Below are 19419 nucleotides of genomic sequence, written 5' to 3'. Positions count from 1 at the left end.
TTTGAGATGACTATACAACCGTCAAGATTAATTGTCAGATCCAACAAAAGATCTCTTTGTTTCTTGGGACCTAGAAATAGCATCTCTGTTTTGTCCAAATTTAAAAGTAAAACATTTGCCACCATCCACTTCTTTATGTCTGAAACACAGGCAATTTTGGGGCTTCATCATGTTTCATTGAATTGTACAGCTGTGTATCATCCGCATAGCAGTGACGTTAACATTATATTTCCGAATGACATCACCAAGAGGTAAAATATATAGTGAAAACTTTATTCTGACTATTCTCTCATTATTGATTACATTTACTTATTTCAGCAATTTGAGGGTTTTAATGTTGGTGAGGCATATTATTCTGCTTTAATGTTACACCTGAATCACTATGATAAATATACTCGTTATTCTTGAGTGTTTTTTTAACAAAGCTGAGATGTGTAGGAATACAGGTGAAATTAGTCATTGACACAGACATTGTGGCGCAACAGGACGATTTGACTGCAGTGAACCAAGGAGTTGTGAGTTCAAATCCCAGGTAAGGACATATTGAATAATAATTTCTGTATTAAAAAACATGCATGATGTAGTCAAATCTGTAAGTTGAAAACACTGTGTGTATCATAACATATTTTTGTTTGCAGGGTATCACCTGTGAAATCTCATGTTTTTATCAGCGTGAAACTTCAAGTGATATATCACATGAAATATTCCAAAAACACACAGTTTCACATGATTTCACATGTGCAAAAGATGTGGAATTTCTGTAAGGAATCACATACTCTGCTGTTACTGTTAATTATCTATCCTGTTGCCTAGTCACTCTATTCCTAGTTATATGTACATATCTACTTCAATTACCTCATACCCCTACACATTGTCTAGGTACTGGTATCCCGTGTATATAGCCAAGTTATCATTACTCATTGTGTATTTATTATTACTTTTATTATTACGTGTTATTACTTTTCTATTATTTCTCTATTTTCTTTCTCTCTGCGTTGTTGGGAAGGGCCCGTAAGAAAGCATTTCCCTGTTAGTCTCCACCTGTTGTTTACGAAGCATGTGACAAATACAATTTGATTTGATTTGGACAGTTTCAAAGCTCTCTCCTGTCTGGTTCTTTTGAAGACCCAGCTCTGGCTGAGACTTTCACACTTCTGGTGTCTCTTTTAGCAGGCACTCAAATGGACAAACAGGGCCTGTGTTTGCAGCTGCACTTGGCTGTTGACTCTGGGGCTCCGAGGTGTGACATATACCCCCACAGAGGGGATTATCAGAGGTGCAAAAGGGGACACCTTCACCCCATGGGCTGGGAGATCTCTCCTGTTCACACGCCTACAATGACAGGGAGTCTCTACCATCCACCTTTTCTCTCATTCTACTCACTCCCTCGGGGTTGGGGTCAATTCAGAATTTGACCAAATGATAGCATGGTAGAATGTAGTATTTGGAAAAAGTATGTTTTATTATATAGGAGGTACTGTATGTTTTATGCTTCCACAGTTTCATACAACGTGCCACAATCCTAGAATGAGGCACAGTGACTGACAAAATATGAGCAACAATAGATTTTTTATTGACAAAAACTAATTAAATACTCTGAGTACTACTTACATTATTTACATTACATTCATGTTCAATTATGACACAACATACAAAGTATAAAGACGACGTACAGCAATATGTATTTTACTATCTGCTAAGCTTTAGGCTACTTTCTTATGTATAAAGCACTATTATTGTCTCTATCCTATATGAGCTAAGAGCTGAATCCCAATCTGAGAAACGTGTACATAACTCATACTTCCCTCAAATTTCCCTTTGACATCAGTTCATCATTTATGTGATGGTTTGGGTTACTGCGCGCACCTGACGTTTGGATGTGCGTGAAGGTCTTAAAGTAGAAATGTGATTCTTGCATCTTGGATGTGTGTGTGTGTGTGTGTCCCTCATTCAAAGTCACAGCCCAGCAGTTCTATCCTGAGCGTGATGGAGGTCTTCCAGCTCTGAGGGATGACTCTGATAAAGCGAGAGAAGATTGGAGGATAGATGTAGTTCTTCACATGGCCATTGTTATCCGTGTTGCCGGGGAAAGTCTGCCGGGAGAGTGGAAGACACCAGGTCAGTATTTGGAAATCTCCATGTAATAATATTATCAGATTAATACTTATTAGCGATAGCTTGGGCAGAGAATTAACAGCAGGACTGTAAAATAACCCTCAATACCATCGCTTAATACCATTGCATAACCTTGTTGCCTGACAATCCTACCTTTGACATGATGTCATCATCGTCAGTGTACTTTATCCAGTGTAGTCCATCATCGCTGTACTCCAGAGTGTAGCAGATGACGTACATCTCCGTGCCCAGGGACTTGGCCCCCTGCGTTATGATACCTGTGATCTTCTTTACCTGGGCCAGCTCCACCTGTAGCCACTGGTTCTTGTTGTTATTCTGGGGAGAGACGGGAGGTGGACAGAGGGATGACTGACCTGGAATGGTGAGTGTGCCCACATTAGTTTGGACATAGTGTGTGTGTGTGTGTGTGTGTGTGTGTGTGTGTGTGTGTGTACATGTGCCTACATGGATTTGTGTGTGTTATCGTACCTTGGCCTGCCATGCGTTGATGGTGCCCTGTTTGTTGAGTCGTGCCAGTGAGGCTTGCCAGGAACCAGAATACCAGCTGGAGGCTGTAGAGCTGGCAGTGATACGATGGTCCTCTATCCGTCTGCTCTCCATACCCAGGGGCACTGAGCAACCTGACGGAGGGAATTAGAATACATTCACTTTATTGCACGTTTATTGGGAAATATTTGTGCTCAAAACATAGGCTTGGATGCTAACATCACATTAAACAGTAGGAATGCTACCCATCATCATTATCATCATCATCATCATCATCGCTCACCGTCCAGCTCACAGCCGTAGTACTCCATGCGGACCATGGGCGAGTTGTGGGAGTAGAGAGGGTGAATTCTGATAAACCGACCAATCAGGGGAGGGAAGAGGGTGTTGACCTTCACCTGATGAGCTTCCTCGTTACCAGTGAACGTCTGGAGAATGGAAGAAAAACATTTGGATTAAAAAACATATATAGTCATATGTACTGTATCTCTGTATATTTAGCAGTCATAGCAATGAACAAATTCAAAAGTATCTATCAAAAGTATAATTTCAGATTACCAGAAGTATCTCTGATTTTTGAAAATGTAAATATAACGCAGTACATATAACTAGAATAACAGCAATGTTAGAATGTAAATACATAATCCCGTTACATGTATTCCAGTGCTCTCCAACCATGCTGTTCTATAGATGTACTCCTCACCATCCTGAACTCGTTGCTGTCTCCCTTGTAGTAGATCCACTTCTTCTTGTCCGTGCTGTAGGATATGGTGTAGTTGACCATGTAGTGGGAGGAGAACATCTGCTTGGCGCCCTGTGTCGCTACCTGACTGATCACCACGGGCCTCTGAAAGTCTACCTACAGGTCAATGGTCACAGTAGGCATCACTACAGGTGTCACCAAATAGGTATCACCACCCAGGCCTAAGTTGAGACACATAAACCTCACCTATCAAGTTTACAGGGTCAGGAAATACTCAGGACCAAGGCATGACACTTATGTGACCCCACATCAACAGAGTGTATCCTCACAAAGACGCTGTAATGATATGATTATGCTGCCACCTGTAGGAAACGTTGAGGAATACATGCTCACTGCTCACCAGCTACATAATATTGCAGACACCACATGCATTCCCTGGGAGGTGAGGTTATGTACCTGTATCCAGCTGCCTGTCTTGTCTGTACTCCACGCATTGTATTTGCCTTGGTTGTTCAGTCTGGCCAGATGGGGCTCCCAGTAGCCTGCATAAGGAGAAACAAGTTAGTTAGAGGGTGAAACCAGCGGAGGCTGGTGGGAGGAACTATTGGAGGATGGGCTCATTGTAATGTCTGGAATTGAATAAATGGAACGGAGTCAAACATGTGGTTTCCATATGTTTGATGTGTTTGAAACCGTTCCATTATTCCATTCCAGCCATTACAGTGAGGCCGTCCTCCTATAGCTCCTCCCACCAGCATCCTCTGGGTAAAACACTGCAACTGTTAAAGTGGCACTCCAGTCTCATTTTCACCTCATGTAGCCCTTTCCTGCAGTCAAATGACCTAGTGGCCTCATGGGTGGAATGTTATTAATATTTTTCATCATTTCATCATTAGTAAACATAAAATAAAATAAAACGCAGAAAATCCGGTGTTTCTGTGTCAAACGGTTTTGTTACATTTCAGTCTTCTGTGATGTATATCAAGTGTAATATTGAGACGCAAACTCAAAATGTAATACATTTCAACTCCATATCTGACATGGTACAGGTGTCTTCTTCGTTTTAAGCCCATAACCATGTGTGTGAGGTGTTCACTTTTGTTTCAAAGTAGATTTGTTTAAGACTACTAAGTGTGACCCTGATTTAGCCCATTTACTAAACAAAAGGCACACCTCAATAGGTGGTCCAGGTATGTCATGGCACAAGTGGGGGATGGGCAATTCCTCTTTTGTGATCTATTGTTCCTCAAGCAAGCGGGGAGGCTGATGACATCATGGATTCAGACCAATTCCTTGAAGTGTCTAAAAAACACTATTTTGCTCAAAACACTTAAAAAGAAAATCTTTAGTGTGTATACTTTACTCTATTTATACTTGGAATGTTGCTTTTTCAACAGTACAAGTAAAAACATCACTGAAGGACATCTAACTTGGAAGGCTAGTATTATTTCTGATTAAGCACCCAACATCTAGAGGGCGGAGGGATACTGAGTGTAAGGATACCTCTTTTGTCGTTCGCTGTGATCTGGTTGTCTTTGACGCTCCCAGAAATCAGACCCAGTGGATGGTAACACTCTGGAAAACACAAATAGATTTTATTATGGGACTGATTCTTTGGGATAATGACTGTTGATATGACTTGGCTTGAGTCAATTCACTCAATTAGCATTGACACTAGCAGTAAAAACGACTCTCTAGGAGTTGAGATGGACATCCCACCTTTGCTGTTACATGTGGCATTGAGAAATTGGTACCATTAGCATAAGTGCTTTTGAGTGGGTCATACTATTATCTAGAACCAGGAAGAGGGTCTGCATCCCTCTCTGTTGGGAGAGTCCAACCTCTGACTCCAGCTGCCACAGCCCCGGCTTGGAAGGCAACATCTCCAGAGTTGCAAAGCCCCCTGGGAAACAAAACCAGAGCAGGTTAGTCGTGTTGAGGAAAACTCTTTCCAAGGATCAAGTAGGGATAATTATCCAGTTAATAAGAGTTTATTCAAGCAATTGCAGATGAGATCACACTCGGAGAGGAACTCAAAGGATACAGAGTCACACAGTCATTATATACTTCTTCTACACAAAGAGCTGCTTGCCTCTCAGAGGGGGAGGCAAGGTTACACGAGAGATAGCAGGACTTGGCTCCACTTCTTTCAAGCATTGTACAAACAAGAACAGGTTCTAATCAGTTCTCACAGCCTACGCGACTAAGTTAAACAACAGTGTTTTCCCACTCAAATACATACGGTACATATAATACTTTTCAACTCAAGCATTTGCCTAGCATTAAAACCATTTTGCCCTAACAGTAGCGATGTGACAAATAATGTCATCTATCTATCCATCCAGTAAAGTTCTCACCAGGCAGCAGTGGGTAGACAGCCTGGGTGTGGTCCCTGATCTGTTTGTGGATGAAGGTCTGGCCGTGGAAGTGGACACTGTGGAGGTCTCTGGGAGACCCCATGTTGAAGAGGTGCCAGTGGACCGTCTGGTTAGTGTACATCCTCAGACCCTTCAGACTGAAGATGATTCCGTTGATGGCTGCCCCCCCACATACACATAACCCCCCAAATATTAACGATTAAACAATCTCTGTTTTGTAAATTTATCTCTGTTGTTCATTACTCATATCATGATTTTACAACCAAAAATCCAAAATCATGACTCGATCCAGGAGGGACCAGCCATGACCCACTAGTCAGTTATCCTACCATCACCTTTCATTTAGTCAAAATGGTGTTAGATTAGAAGGTGCCTACCGCAGAACTTGAGGTTATCGTTGAAGTCATGGTCCATCACCCTGGCTCGTTTGTTCTTCCTCTCCATTATCTCATGGTTCTTCTCGTAGTACCAGCTCTTGGACTCATCGAAAGTCATGAAGAGGAGCATGAACTCCCTCACATCCACTGCCTTCGTGCTCAGAGTGCCCTTACGACACACCAGCAATGGCCCAATCAGACCAGAGTTTATATCTTTCTCCTGGATGAGAGGAGAGAAAACAAACAATCAAACACTAGATTATTGGAATATCCCTCAACAGATCACAAAAACATACCAGGTTAGTGTAGGAGGTACTTCAGAGGACAAGACATCACACGTAAACACAGAGTTATCACATGAAATACCTCAGAAGCACAAAAGGGACTATACATAGAAAACAGTGGTGTTGCATCAGCTACGTTAATTAACTAAACCATCAGAAGGTAAGTGTTTACTCACAGGGTTAACCCCAGAGTAGTAGGCCCAGGTGCGACAGTCAGCCTCGTCTCCGGTGGGCCCGACATTGGCGTTGACCGTCCAGAGGTATGTGTATGTGGTGTTGGGCTGGACCTCGTTGTCATACTTGTACCAGTACTTGGACTCGTCGTCGTAGGACAACCCCTCTGTCTGCTTGGTGTAGGAAACCCCATTGGCATGCAAGGAGTACGGGCGGCTGGCCAGGTTTCTGAAAAATACCTACAGACCAAGGACACACATTTAATTTCCTGAAAAATACCGTAATACCTACAGACCAGGAACATCAGTTTGATTACATAGTCCATTAATCATGATCATGGGCACAACTCACCTACAGTAGATTCATGCAAAAATTAGCAAAAGGTAGCCCTCAGGGTTTCCTGTCTTACCATTATGGTCTGTCCAACCTCTGCCTTGATGACTGGCCCCAGGATGCCCAGGTGTTCGTCCATCTCCCCCCGGATGTCTGGCGTGCTGAACGTGCTGTCCAGGTAACCTCGGAACACTACCTTGGAGAATCTTGTGGACCTGTTGGCTTTCTGTGCCTTATCCATCCTCCTGTTGTGGAGAGACAAAAGACAAAGGTTTTATTGAACAAAAAAGGAGGTATGCATAATTCCAATCAGAAAAATATCATTTGAGCACATAGAACAATAAACAAGGGACATTACATTTTCCCAATACATCCCACACCTCAGCCCCATCCACTATTTTGTCCTTACTTCTGTCCATAGCCCCCGTAGTCCCACTGCACCTCCTCCGCAGTAATAAAGTATGTCCTCACGTTATCTCCCGCCATTTTGAGGAAATATTTTGCATTATCATCCAGAGTTAGGTCATGCATGTCCTCCTTTTCTTTGTATGGGTCAATGTAGTCAACGTACTCATACTCCTCTGCAGCATTAACCGCTGTCATGTCTAGTACACCATCCGGGTCATCACCGCCGTCACTCTGGACATAAATCTCATAGTCGCTGAAGTCGGGTCGTGGCACGCCAATCACAATGGCGTTGTTTGAGAAGTCCTCCTCGCTGGAAATGGGTCGGGTCCCTCTGGGGGTTTGAGCGGTGATAGGAGGGGGTTTGAAACCCCTGGGGGAGAAACTGCGGCCTCTCGGAGGTTGGGGCTTGTACTCCTTCTTCTTCTTGGTTTTCATGGCATAGCCTTTACGGGGTCTTTGTCTACGGTGGACGACCTTGATGTTGGGTTTCTGCATTTCCGGAGTTGGACTTGGTTCCAGCGTTTTTGGCGGCTCTGGGAGCTCGTTTCCAATATATTTCGTCATGTGATCTGGCATCTCCATTGGGACCATCCCGTGTGTCCCTTCATAGCCCCAGTGCTCCCCCTGCAGGTCAACGGAGATGGTGCGGATGACCTCACTCCTGTTGTTTCTCAGGTAGATTACCACTTCCTCCTTAGAGCTCTCGGAACTCTGGGATAGAATCTCCTCCGAGCTGCTGTCTGGCTGCTGATTGGTTGACAGTGACAGATTGGCCGCAGCAGGATTGGCGTCAGTAGTCTCATTAGAGAATTCTGAGCTTTCTGAGGACAACTCTACAACGGCATCCGGCACAGCGGTGTTCTTTTTAGTCTCAGAACTTGTCTCCTCTGATGAATTCCAGTGGTTCAAACCAGAAGTGTTTGCTGTGCCATTTTGTTTGGGCACTATGTCAGAGAATGTTTCAATGTCTGATGGTTGTTTGCCATTTTGTGGTACCACACTGCTGAAGTTGCCAGGTGTGGACGTGGCGTCAGAGAAATAGGTACCATTTCCTTGCTCAGTGGTGGTGTTGGTGTCCAATGAACCGTTCACAGTTATGTTACCACTATCCTCAGTTTCAAGGTCAAAGTTGGTCATGTTGTGTTCTTCCACCAAGGTAAAAATTAACTCTGCAACTTCAGCACTCACCACACTCTCTGATTGGTTGGTTATGTTCAGAGATGAATTTGAAGCTGTACCGTTTTCATTGGATGAAGCAGTTGTAGACTCTCTGCCCAGGAGTACAATATCGTTGGCGTCAATCCCCTTGTTCTCTTCTGTAGTGTTGGAAGAGGGGTCGGGAAGAGGCACAGAGTAAGAGAAGACATCGCCTCGAGTAATCCTTCCCTCTAACTCTTCCACTAATGCTTCAACTTTTGAGGTGCTATTCACAGTGGCCCAATCACCTCTGATCTGCATCACTCTCTCACTCTCAGCCTTTAAGCCCTTGTTGAACGGACCTGCTGTAACTTCTGTACTATTGGTACTTACTGAAGTGATGTTGCTGTCTACAAATGATAAACTGTTGTTATGAACTGTTATGTTCTTTAATTCAGTCTCAGCCATTGAGGAGCTGTTAAGATTTGAGTCTAACTGATCTGTAGTAAAGTTCAGCGCTTCTGTTGCATTCTCAATTATGCTCTTGTTCAACAAAGCCTTTGTCGTAAAGTTGCCTCCGTCAATCGTCTCCCTCTCGGCCAATGATGTGTTTGTAGGTGCATCATAAGAGGATGAGGTGTGGTTTTCATTTGCGTCTCCGTCGGGATCAGGCACATCAACGCTATCGTAGTCGTACTTAGAGAGATCCAACATCTCCACGTCCGTCTCATTCGTCTTTTTCTTGATTGACCTAAGATCCAGAAAATCAGCCCAGCCTGCTGTATAATCATCAATTTCCACCGTATTCTTTTTCTCTTTCACCTCATCCTTCTTCTCCTTATCTTTAGCCTCATTAATATCCATGGGTTTCCAGATGGAGAAGTCAACGCTGATCTTCGGATCCATCTCTGTCTCCGTCATTGTCTCGTCTTCGTATTCATAGACGTAGTCTCGGAAGCACTCCACGTCTCTGAACTTCACACGCATTCCCTTGGTGGTCTCATGAGAGTTCATGGAAGCAAGCAGCCAAACACCTAACAAAAGAACAGACCATATTTAGTCTTTGAATCCTAACAAAAGGAAACATTTGACATAATCTTAATCCTGTATTGTGCCTGCTGTAGAGTTGACTGTTGAAGACCCAAATGCATTTTCCACCACTAACCTATCTATTGTATCTTGTAGAACTAAGGGTTAGAGGTTTGGGAGTTGAGAGTGTGGAGTGTATGGCCAGTTAACCCATTAACCGCTGACTCACCAATGTTATCCATGTTCATGGTGATGGTCTCTCCAGTCATGGGGAACAGGCTGAGGAAGTCCTCAGTCTGATCGTTCAAGTCGAAAGTGTGACCGTAGAAGGTTGCAGTCTGGATGTAGTCCTGGTCTCCAACACTGGACACGTGCCACGTCACGATCTCACCATTGCAGAAGCCCAGCAGCTGACCACTCTCGAACACGTAACCGTTAATCGCTGGGGGAAGAAATTAGACCATTTAAGTCAATAAAGGAAGCGGTCAAATTTGAGGAAAATTATTATTCTGAATATGAAGCACTGTTGTTGACAGTGATAGGCAGTTGATTTTTATGAATGAGATTCTTCTATGTGGAGTGCATTCTAGATAGGAGGAAAGATTTAGTATATGATACATTTTCTCAATTTCAATAATCTTCTGGCTGTACCAGACCATTCCTGTCTCTAAAATGTATGAGTTGTATTGATGAAGGGGAGTGATACTCACTATGCATGACGTTTGATTTATAAAACTCTGGGTCTTCTTTCTTGACCTTTGCTGGTTCACTGTACGATGCAATGTTGTCATCTAGATACCAGCTCTTATTCTCATCAAAAACAGTAAACATGGCGTGCTGTTCTTTGTCTGATTTCAGCTGCAGAGACAAAGCTTCATTTAACACTGTACATCCAAAATCTGTAACAGTACATTGTATTAAATTCTGTTCTGGCATTAGTAGAGAAGAGAGGCCAGTTGCAGTACCTATGTAGTAGTAGTAAAATGTTATAGTAGTGCAATAGTAGTAATGAAGTAGCAGTAGTATAGTACCTGCATGTTCCTTAGAAGTAAGGTATTAGTAATTGAGTAGAAGTTGTATCAGTGTAGTACCTGCACATTCCTCTTGTTGAGGGACTGGCTCTTGCAGATGAGCAGAGGTCCAACTAGGCCTGAGGCGATGTCTCGGGGTGTGTTCACTGCACTGTGGTACATACGGGTCAGGCATTGCGAGTCGCCTGCCAAAGGTTCATCCTCTTCGATCACCTGCCACACATAGGTATGCGTCTCGCCAGGCTGAACCCCATGGGTCTGGTTACCTCCTGCTGGGTAGTTGGCCCCCTCTGCTACTTTGTCGATGGTCAGTCCGTGTGGGTAGATGCTGTACGGCCGTGTGGCCATGTTCTTAAAGACAATCTGTGAATGTGGGGAAAGGATACTTGAGAAGGCACTGGCAAAAGACAATTGTGGACACAGTTTAGTGTTCATGCATTTTTTTATTTCACCTTTATTTAACCAGGTAGGCAAGTTTAGAACAAGTTCTCATTTACAACTGCGACCTGGCCAAGATAAAGCAAAGCAGTTCGACACCTATTAACAGCACAGAGTTACACATTTAGTAAAACAAACATACAGTCAATAATACAGTAGAAAAATAAGTCTATATACAATGTGAGCAAATGAGGTGAGATGAGGGAGGTAAAGGCAATAAATAGGCCATGGTGGCGAAGTAAATACAATATAGCAATTAAACACTGGAATGGTAGATTTGACAGTAGATGAGTGTGCAAAGTAGAAATACTGGAGTGCAAAGGAGCAAAATAAATAAATAAATTCAGTAGGGGAAGAGGTAGTTGTTTGGGCTATTTATAGATGAATATAAATGAATATTTATAGAGAATATATATCTTAACAACTTAAGAATTGGGCACATGAAAAAAGTGGGCATTTGAAAATAGAACATTTGTATCTCACCTTGATGACATCATGGATCTGCGCCCTGATGACAGGGCCAATGATGCCCAACTCCACCTTCCTCTGTTTGTTTTCGGCCCTCTCAGTGAACTTGGCATCTTTGTACTGTGTGTACACTGCCTTCTTATACTTCTGGCCTATACGCTCTGGGCTTCGCTTCAGATACTTGAACTTGAAGTCTCTGAGAGAAACAGGAAGAGAAAAGGATGTGATGTCACAGGAAGTCAGGTCACACTGAGACTAGTCAACAGATTTATGGAGAATGTCAAAGTGGCGATCATGTCACAAATACAACTATTATCTATTACTGCATTAAGCTGAATTTGTTCCCAATTCTAAATTGGCTGAATTTAGTTTAGATTGATAAATAATTGTGGGCTAAAGTAAAGTGAAATGAGTAAGTCAATAAATATCTGTAAAGCTGTTTACCCGTCAATGTATTCTGGCATTTTTGGTGCATAGTCCCAGACAACCTCCTCAGCTGCGATATAATAGGTCCACTCCTGGCTCTCTCGTTTCTGCTTGATGGTCAGCTTACGTTTGGGAGGGTTAAAGCCTTCGCAGCTCCTCACATCTACAAAGCCATGCATACCAGCTACAACAGCAGAGAAGTTTGTTTGTTCAGGAGGGTCATGTTGATTTAACATGTTGGGAATAGAACATTACACATTCAATCAAACTTGATTCAAAGTGCATTTCAAAATGTCAATACACTACAATACATCTGAATAAACTTCAATCTGCTCTGTGCTCCATCACAGTAAATCTCACACCACACGTATTCTCAGAACCCATATGCAAATATAATACTGGCTACACACTTAGAAAAAAAAGGTGCTATCTAGAACCTAAAATGGTTCTTCGGCTGAATCCTTTAAAATAACATTTTTTTGGTTCCAGGTAGAACTCTTTTAGGTTCTATGTAAAATCCTTTCCACAAAGGGTTCTACATGGATCCCAAAAGAGTTCTACCTGGAATCAAAAAGGGTTATTCTATGGGGACAACCAAATAACTGTTTTGGCACCCTTTTTTCTAAGAGTGTATGAATGTTGTCAAGCCATTGACACATACCCTCCAGATGCTTGCTGGTGTGTGAGGAGAGGAGCCAGCGGCCCGTGTTGACGGCGGTCATGTTAGCGCTGGTGGCAGTGCCAGCGATCAGGCCCACCGAGGAGACCCGATGGTCAGCCTGCTGCAGGACCTGCCCGTTGATGTGCACCGAGAACAGCTCAGGCTCTGAACTCATGCCCACCAGGTGCAGGCTGACAGAGGTGTGGGCGCAGACAGTCAGACCTGGGGGGAAGGGAGGGACAGGAGGAGGAGATGGAGAGAAGACAGGGAGGGGGACAGACTTGAGGAAGGAATGAGCCCACTACATGCCCTATACCCATAGAATCTGAGTAAGGATTAGGTGGAAGCAATAGTTCCAAACAATAACCAGCTGGGATGGAACAGCTAAAGCAGACAACCTAAACTACTTAAAGCACAACAACCAGTATCTGCAGATATCAGCAGAACTCAGAGTGATGAGAGAGGATCTGACTGACTGACCTGGCACTGATCCGTTGGTGTATCCATTGATTGTGTGTTTGATGTGGCTTTGAGTGGCAGTGGCACTGTCCATCTTTGGCATATACCAGCTCTTACTCTCATCCAACACTCCCATGAGGAAGATGTATTCCTGGTGGAACAACACCTGTTCTCCAGACACGTCAAGGCTACCTGGAGGGAGGTTCAGAGGGTGGTTCAGTTGATTTCTTTCTGGTTACTTACTGACATGGTTGTTTTGGTACTTATGGCACTGTGTCAGGAATAGGTCTCATACATTTCACATTTACATTTACATACCTGCTTTACAGATGAGCAGGGTGCCAATCAGTCCTGAGTTGTAGTCCTTGACAATGTCAAAGTGGGAGAGGTAGGTGTAGGTGAGACAGGAGGGGTCTGCGGCTCGTGGGACAATGTCTGATGTCACCTCCCAGTAGTATGTGTGTTCACCTCCAGGGGGCACCGCATCATCTTCCTTCTCAAATTGAGACGTGTTGTCAAAGTACAGGGAGCCTAAAGGGAGACATGTTTGTTTCATAATAATAAAATAAAGCAGAATGAGAAAGAACTTAATTGCCATTTAATGATCAGAATTTGTCTTGATGTTGTACAAGGTTAAAACTCGGTCACCTGGCCTGATTCGCCTATACTCTAAATAAACGTACAATTTACAGTGACCCCAGTTAACATTTAGCAAATGACTAATCTCCAAAATATGCAAACCATCTTAATAAAAAATGGTAGAATTTAGGAAAATCTGGGGAATTTAAGAGTTCTATTTACTGCCATCTTGTTACAATATTACATAACCTTGCAATGGCACAATTCATTTTGAGTTAAGAATGAATTAAAGAGTAATAATACTACATCCTGTGCATTTACAAAACTCATCTCTCAACCCCCTAAGGTTTTATTAGGGGAAATCATGGATTTCCACAGGTTTTAGAGAGTATCCTTTGGACTTTAGTACTGGCTTGTATGTTAATCTGTCTGTCCTGGTTAATATTAATGAAAAGGCCAAACACAGCTGCTTGTGTTGCACAACATGTGTACTTAACTGAATGAATAACATCCAAAATGCCCTAAGTCCCCTTTTCCAACCACATCAATGACTGTCTAGGCCACAGGATGGGTGAATCTGTCTGGGATAGAATACCTCACTGTTTCCACATAGTTACCACAGTCATAATGACAACAACCATGGCTAGCCTTGTAAATTGTTGGACATTTCCGACAGATTTTAATAAATGATATCTGGAGAATTCTGGACGAGAACACTTAGTGGGAATACCTGTCAAAAAAATCCCAATTTAAAAGTAACTACCAATGAGCTCTGATAGGCCAATTAATACAGACGACATCATTGGTTTGTACCCACCCTCTGACTGCTTCCCGTAAGCGATCCCGTGGGCGTGGAGGCTGTAATGGTAATCCGCCATGTTCTTGAACATGACCACAATGGTCTCTCCCTCTTGACCACGGATGGTGGGCCCAAGGAGCCCTGCAAAACACAACAAAACATATTGGTTAAGAGGGATGTTCTTGCTGCTAATTTAGTTACTTTTCTGAACAGTCAATATCATGTTTTCATGAAATTGGATGAAACCAGATCAAAGTATGATGAGCAAAGTATGAAAAAGGACTGTTGCTTCTAAACTGATAAAGTTTGACGATAAAGTTACTGGTCCCATCCCCCATGTCAAACACTTGGATTCATTATTAGGGTGACATCACCCTAACGCTTATTTTAATACACCTATGGTAACATGATATTCTCTTACCTAATTTAAATAAGTAACACCTTGTAACCAACATCAGAGATGGCGTCTTTGCAGAGGGGAGTGGTTTATATAGTTCTATAGCTACCCTACTGGTGTCAAAATTTGACTGTAGGGTGTCAGCAAAATAAAAGTTTACCATATTCATCTATGGCAAAGATACTTATATGTTTCCCCTTTCATCTGTGTCTGGTGTTAGCTAGTTACTGGCTAGCTAGGTCTTTAGCCAGCATGGAACAAAAGGGAGGAAGGGTCGTTCAAAACGCTGACGCAGTTGTCAAGTCAACACATCCGTCAGTGCTTCTGTGAACCGCATCACAATAGACATGCGAAATGGGAGATGTTTGAGTTGCTTTGTGCATCACCAAATTTACATGATGATTTTACCGCAACACTACTTACTTCATCCAAGTTGCTTGACACAGGTGTCTCATAGAGCTCATGAATATAAGCTCCCTGCCACTCAGCCAGTCTTTTGAACTTCCTGGTAGTTAGCCATCGAAGAAAAAGTACTATCCAAACCAATATTATTGGTGATATTTTAGTCACTCAAAATTCTGTTTTACTTGGGAATCAGAGTGACTGTTCGGGACCTTTAAAAGCCTATGCCTTAGTGGTGGTGGACTCAATATCATCCCATACAATGCAAAGCACTTTGTGACTAAAGGCACTATAGCACACAGCAAATTGGCCAGTGTTTATTTTTCAGTATAACATTTCTAGTCTTCATTCAGGAGTTACATTCGCACTGTAAGAGTGACATTAACACTCAGTGTTGGTGTTAATAACCATAGTTATTGTTCTATACTGTGGAGATTAAAACGGTCCCATCAAAACCACACCTATCATTATCATATTTCCCAGCATGCTACTGCAGCTAGTTTTTTTTAGGATTGTTTTTAATATCTGTGCATTTGCATGTACAGTACCAGTAAAAAGTTTGTACACACTTACTCATTCAAGGGTTTTTCTTTATTTTGACTATTTTCTACATAGTAGAATAATAGTGAAGACATCAAAACTATGAAATAACCCATATGGAATCATGTAGTAACCAAAAAAGCGTTAAACAAATGAAAATAGATTCTTCAAAGTAGCCACCCTTTGCCTTGATGACAGTTTTGCACACACTCTGCATTCTTTTCCAACAGTCTTGAAGGAGTTCCCACATATGCTGAGCACATATTGGCTGCTTTTCCATAAATTTGAACAAGTCACACCGTTTAATTTAAATGCATTCCAGGTGACTACCTCATGAAGCTGTTGAGAGAATGCCAAGAGTGTGCAAAGCTGTCATCAAGGCAAAGAGTGTCTACTTTGAAAAATCTCAAATATAAAATATATTTAGATTTTTTTAACACTTTTTTGGTTACTAGATGATTCCATATGTGTTATTTCATAGTTTTGATGTCTTCACTATTTTTCTACAATGTCAAAAATAGTAAAATAAAGAAAAACCCTGGAATGAGTAGGTGTGTCCAAAGTTTTGACTGGTACTGTACGTTGATTGATTGCTTAATCTTATGCTACACAAAGATAAATAAAATAAATGTTTCTAAACTAATCCAATCAGTTCGATGTATTGCACCTGTTACTGAAATGATTGTTCCGCTATAAATGGTTTAAGTAGTGTTTTTCATGAAGTGTCCTAATCCTGAAAGTTGTTCTGAATGCAAGTTGCAGGTGAATAAAAATTCCAACCATTGGATATCTTAACTCTGGCTGGATTCCTATAGGTATTACATATCACTTTACAAGCCAGCATAATGTGACTTGCAGGCCTGCTGTTGCTTGTAAACCAGAAGTTTCATAACACCACTGTGTTAGGATAAAACTAGGTAATCAAGTAAGCCAATAAATAAGTGCTTATGATATATGTAATGTATAGTTATGGTTTAATTTTAATGATGACGTTTATCCAGTAAATCACTGGTGAAAACCACAGGCCTTTAGTAGGAACTAATTCAACAACCATGTCTCTGCCTCTAACAAATACAGTCATGGGTGTTAACTCTACAATTTACTCAAAAAGAAAAGGAACCCTGGGAAATATGCAAATTAGACTTTACACCATACAGTGTTAAAACAACAGCCAAAAATGATTTACTGTAAAACTTCAGCTGTTCATTTCTTACACTGAGAAAGTGTAACAGAGTCAGCACTTAGCAAAGGGAGTCCATTTTGCGCCAAATCAAGTGTTATGTTTTACACTGTAGGTGTTGCGTATTACGCTACAGTAGAGCTAAGTAAACACCAGAATCGAGTTCCTTTGAAAACTTTAAAAGTAAAATGGGGAACACTGCAACAATTAAATCTTTAAAACTTTCTAAATTATTATTTTAATACCAGTTCAGTTCATTGACAATAGTGTACATTTGACACTTTCAGAGTTAAATTCACACCATTGATTTTGCTGAGCAGTTAAAGGTGCTATTACAGAAATTCAATTCATCATTCAACATGATACATTGTCATTGGGTCAGAAAAGAAGATGGAGTAGAAGGTCCAATAAAAATGTAAAGTCCTCTTTATTCCAACCACTCTGAAAGACACACATACAGTACATGCAGACAGGAGTAAATCTATCTTATCATGTTTATTATGTTTATCAGTCATGAGGGAACATGAGGTGGGGTTGTGACTGTATGGGAAAACAGGAACATTCACTAATGAAAGACAGACTATGTGGGATAGCCCAGACTCATACACATAATTTACCCGACAACGATGAAAACACCAAAGCATAAACATAATTTACCTAGCCAGGAAGGATGGGTCTTGGCCTGCTTGAATCCCTTCTCATACTCCCTGTACACCACTTTCCTATAGGAGGGGCCAGACCTAGACAACAATGGAAAAACACAAACAGTGAATGAACAGAAAAGGACCCAATATAAAACATACAGTGGATGATATAGAAAGACAAATTCTACACATAATTCAGTAACTTAAATACATAATTATCATGTACATCCTTTTATATTCTCCAGTCTAGGTTCACATCATAAAGGTGATAATAATCAAGAACTTGACTGGAGATTGTAAATGTATTGACTTTACGTTAAAACATAAAACATAATTATTAAAGCCTAACTTTTTCCAATGAGGACAATATTGCCTTCTAACCAGACTGTACTCGTCACATAATTGATAGAGATACATGACATATACACAATGATATAAAGAAAGAACAGTAAGGTTTCATTTTGTCCCATGTTCCATTCATGTGGTGCTACCATGACCCATCCACCAGATCAAGCAATTACACGATACACCCTCCAAGAAGACAAGAGCCAAATCAACTCAGTAAATCTGTCATGTAGTCAACAGCATATGCCAAACACTTGAATTAACACTACTCTTAGCGAGGTCAAAGAGATTCAACTTCACATGCAGGACCCAACACAAAGACAAAAGGTCACAGAAAAAAAGGAATATAGTAAATCTCATAAAAAGCTATTAACTAGTTTTTAGTTTTACCTGTGTGGTCCATTAGATGTGTAGTCCCAGTCTATGTTCACAGCAGCAATATAGTAGTATCTATTTCTGTCTGAGTGCTGCTCTGCTGTAGTGTGGGACAGTAGAACTGAGAAGAGCACCAGGAGAGGCAGGAGACGGTGAGTCCATTCCCAGGAATGAAGCCTCATGTCTGGGGTTGGAACTCCAGGTGTGGACAGTCTGTCTGTTCTGGATGACAGGAAACTGTTATCTGACAAGAAGAGTCCACTCTGTGCTTTATCACAGGACACAGACAAAAGGCACGCACGCACGCATGCACGCACGCACACACAGACACACAGACACACACAGACACACAGACACACAGACAAACAAACAAGTCCCAGCCAGGGCATTGCGCAGTGTTCCAACATATTTTTTCAATCTTGTTAATTGAAACCACATGATTTACTGTTAGTCACTCCTAGTGAAGCAATTTCCTTCACACATGTTACTACGCACTGGAGATGACACTCTTGTTTTGATATGTATTCAGAACTGTTTCAGACCTCAGACTTTAAGATAATATTTCATTCCTTACTGTGCACCATGGGTGTCCCACAGATGCTTTCCCAAAAAGTTTCCATGATAAGCCTGGTCCTGTTCAATCATCACCAGGGACAGATAGTTCAGCAATAGACCATGCACGACAATGGTTGGAGAAAAAGGGAAGAATGGTAAGTGTAGGGAACCAGGTCAAAATTCAACTAATTGTCATATCTGTGTTAAACCTGAGCCTGTGTTACTACCTGCACAAATTCCTATGCAATGAGTATACAGAACTTACTAAAGTTGAATAATCAGTCATATATTTTTAAACAAAAGGAAAGACAATGGCAAACTTGCACTCATACATTTGTATAACTATTTTGGTTTCTTGCTAGACAGTGGACCTACTAAACAGCAGTGTTGGCAAGGGATTGCATAATCACAGACATTAGTCTGAATTTTAATTAAGTATACCAATCATAGTATGCAAATAAGCTGCAATGCATACCTTCTTGGGTGACCAAACACAATTCACATAAATTTAGTTATAGATATGTCATTCTCATTGAAAGCAAGTCTAAAAAGTGGTAGATCTGTTCTATGTGCGCTATTTCTATCCGTCCCGTTTTTAAGTTTCGATTTTGTGTATTTAACTTTTGGTTTTGTACACCAGCGTTAAACAACTGAAAATACAATATTTTTGGTTAT

The 19419-nt window shown here is 41.5% G+C and overlaps 1 protein-coding gene across 1 annotated transcript; it reads right to left on the bottom strand.

The window, feature by feature from the left end:
• Positions 1-1550: 1550 nt before the first annotated feature.
• On the bottom strand, positions 1551-18438 carry f5 (coagulation factor V). The gene is made up of 24 exons (XM_029703013.1): positions 18205-18438; positions 17483-17565; positions 14325-14447; positions 13247-13459; positions 12950-13120; positions 12470-12691; positions 11827-11992; positions 11398-11578; positions 10537-10839; positions 10156-10303; positions 9675-9887; positions 7281-9450; positions 6948-7116; positions 6541-6777; positions 6081-6300; positions 5683-5862; positions 5112-5228; positions 4829-4900; positions 3782-3867; positions 3326-3481; positions 2906-3050; positions 2605-2756; positions 2269-2451; positions 1551-2093 (listed from the first exon to the last, which is right to left on the bottom strand). Exons 1-24 carry the CDS (start codon positions 18369-18371, stop codon positions 1947-1949), a joined length of 6024 nt encoding a protein of 2007 aa, XP_029558873.1. The 5' UTR covers positions 18372-18438; the 3' UTR covers positions 1551-1946.
• Between the last annotated feature and the right edge of the window lie 981 nt (positions 18439-19419).

The sequence above is a fragment of the Salmo trutta genome, chromosome 20 (assembly GCF_901001165.1).
Source record: "Salmo trutta chromosome 20, fSalTru1.1, whole genome shotgun sequence".
Classification (NCBI taxonomy): Eukaryota; Metazoa; Chordata; class Actinopteri; order Salmoniformes; family Salmonidae; genus Salmo; species Salmo trutta.
The sequence above is the reverse complement of the archived record's forward strand: the minus strand, read 5'-3'. Positions and strand labels throughout refer to the sequence as shown.

Coding starts and splice junctions, on each gene's coding strand:
- f5 (XM_029703013.1), bottom strand. CDS start 18,371: ATGAGGCTTCATTCCTGGGAATGGACTCACCGTCTCCTGCCTCTCCTG. Junction 3,868..4,828: donor CACAGCGAACGACAAAAGAG/GTATCCTTACAC, acceptor CTCCTTATGCAG/GCTACTGGGAGCCCCATCTG. Junction 3,051..3,325: donor ACAGCAACGAGTTCAGGATG/GTGAGGAGTACA, acceptor TCCATTCTCCAG/ACGTTCACTGGTAACGAGGA.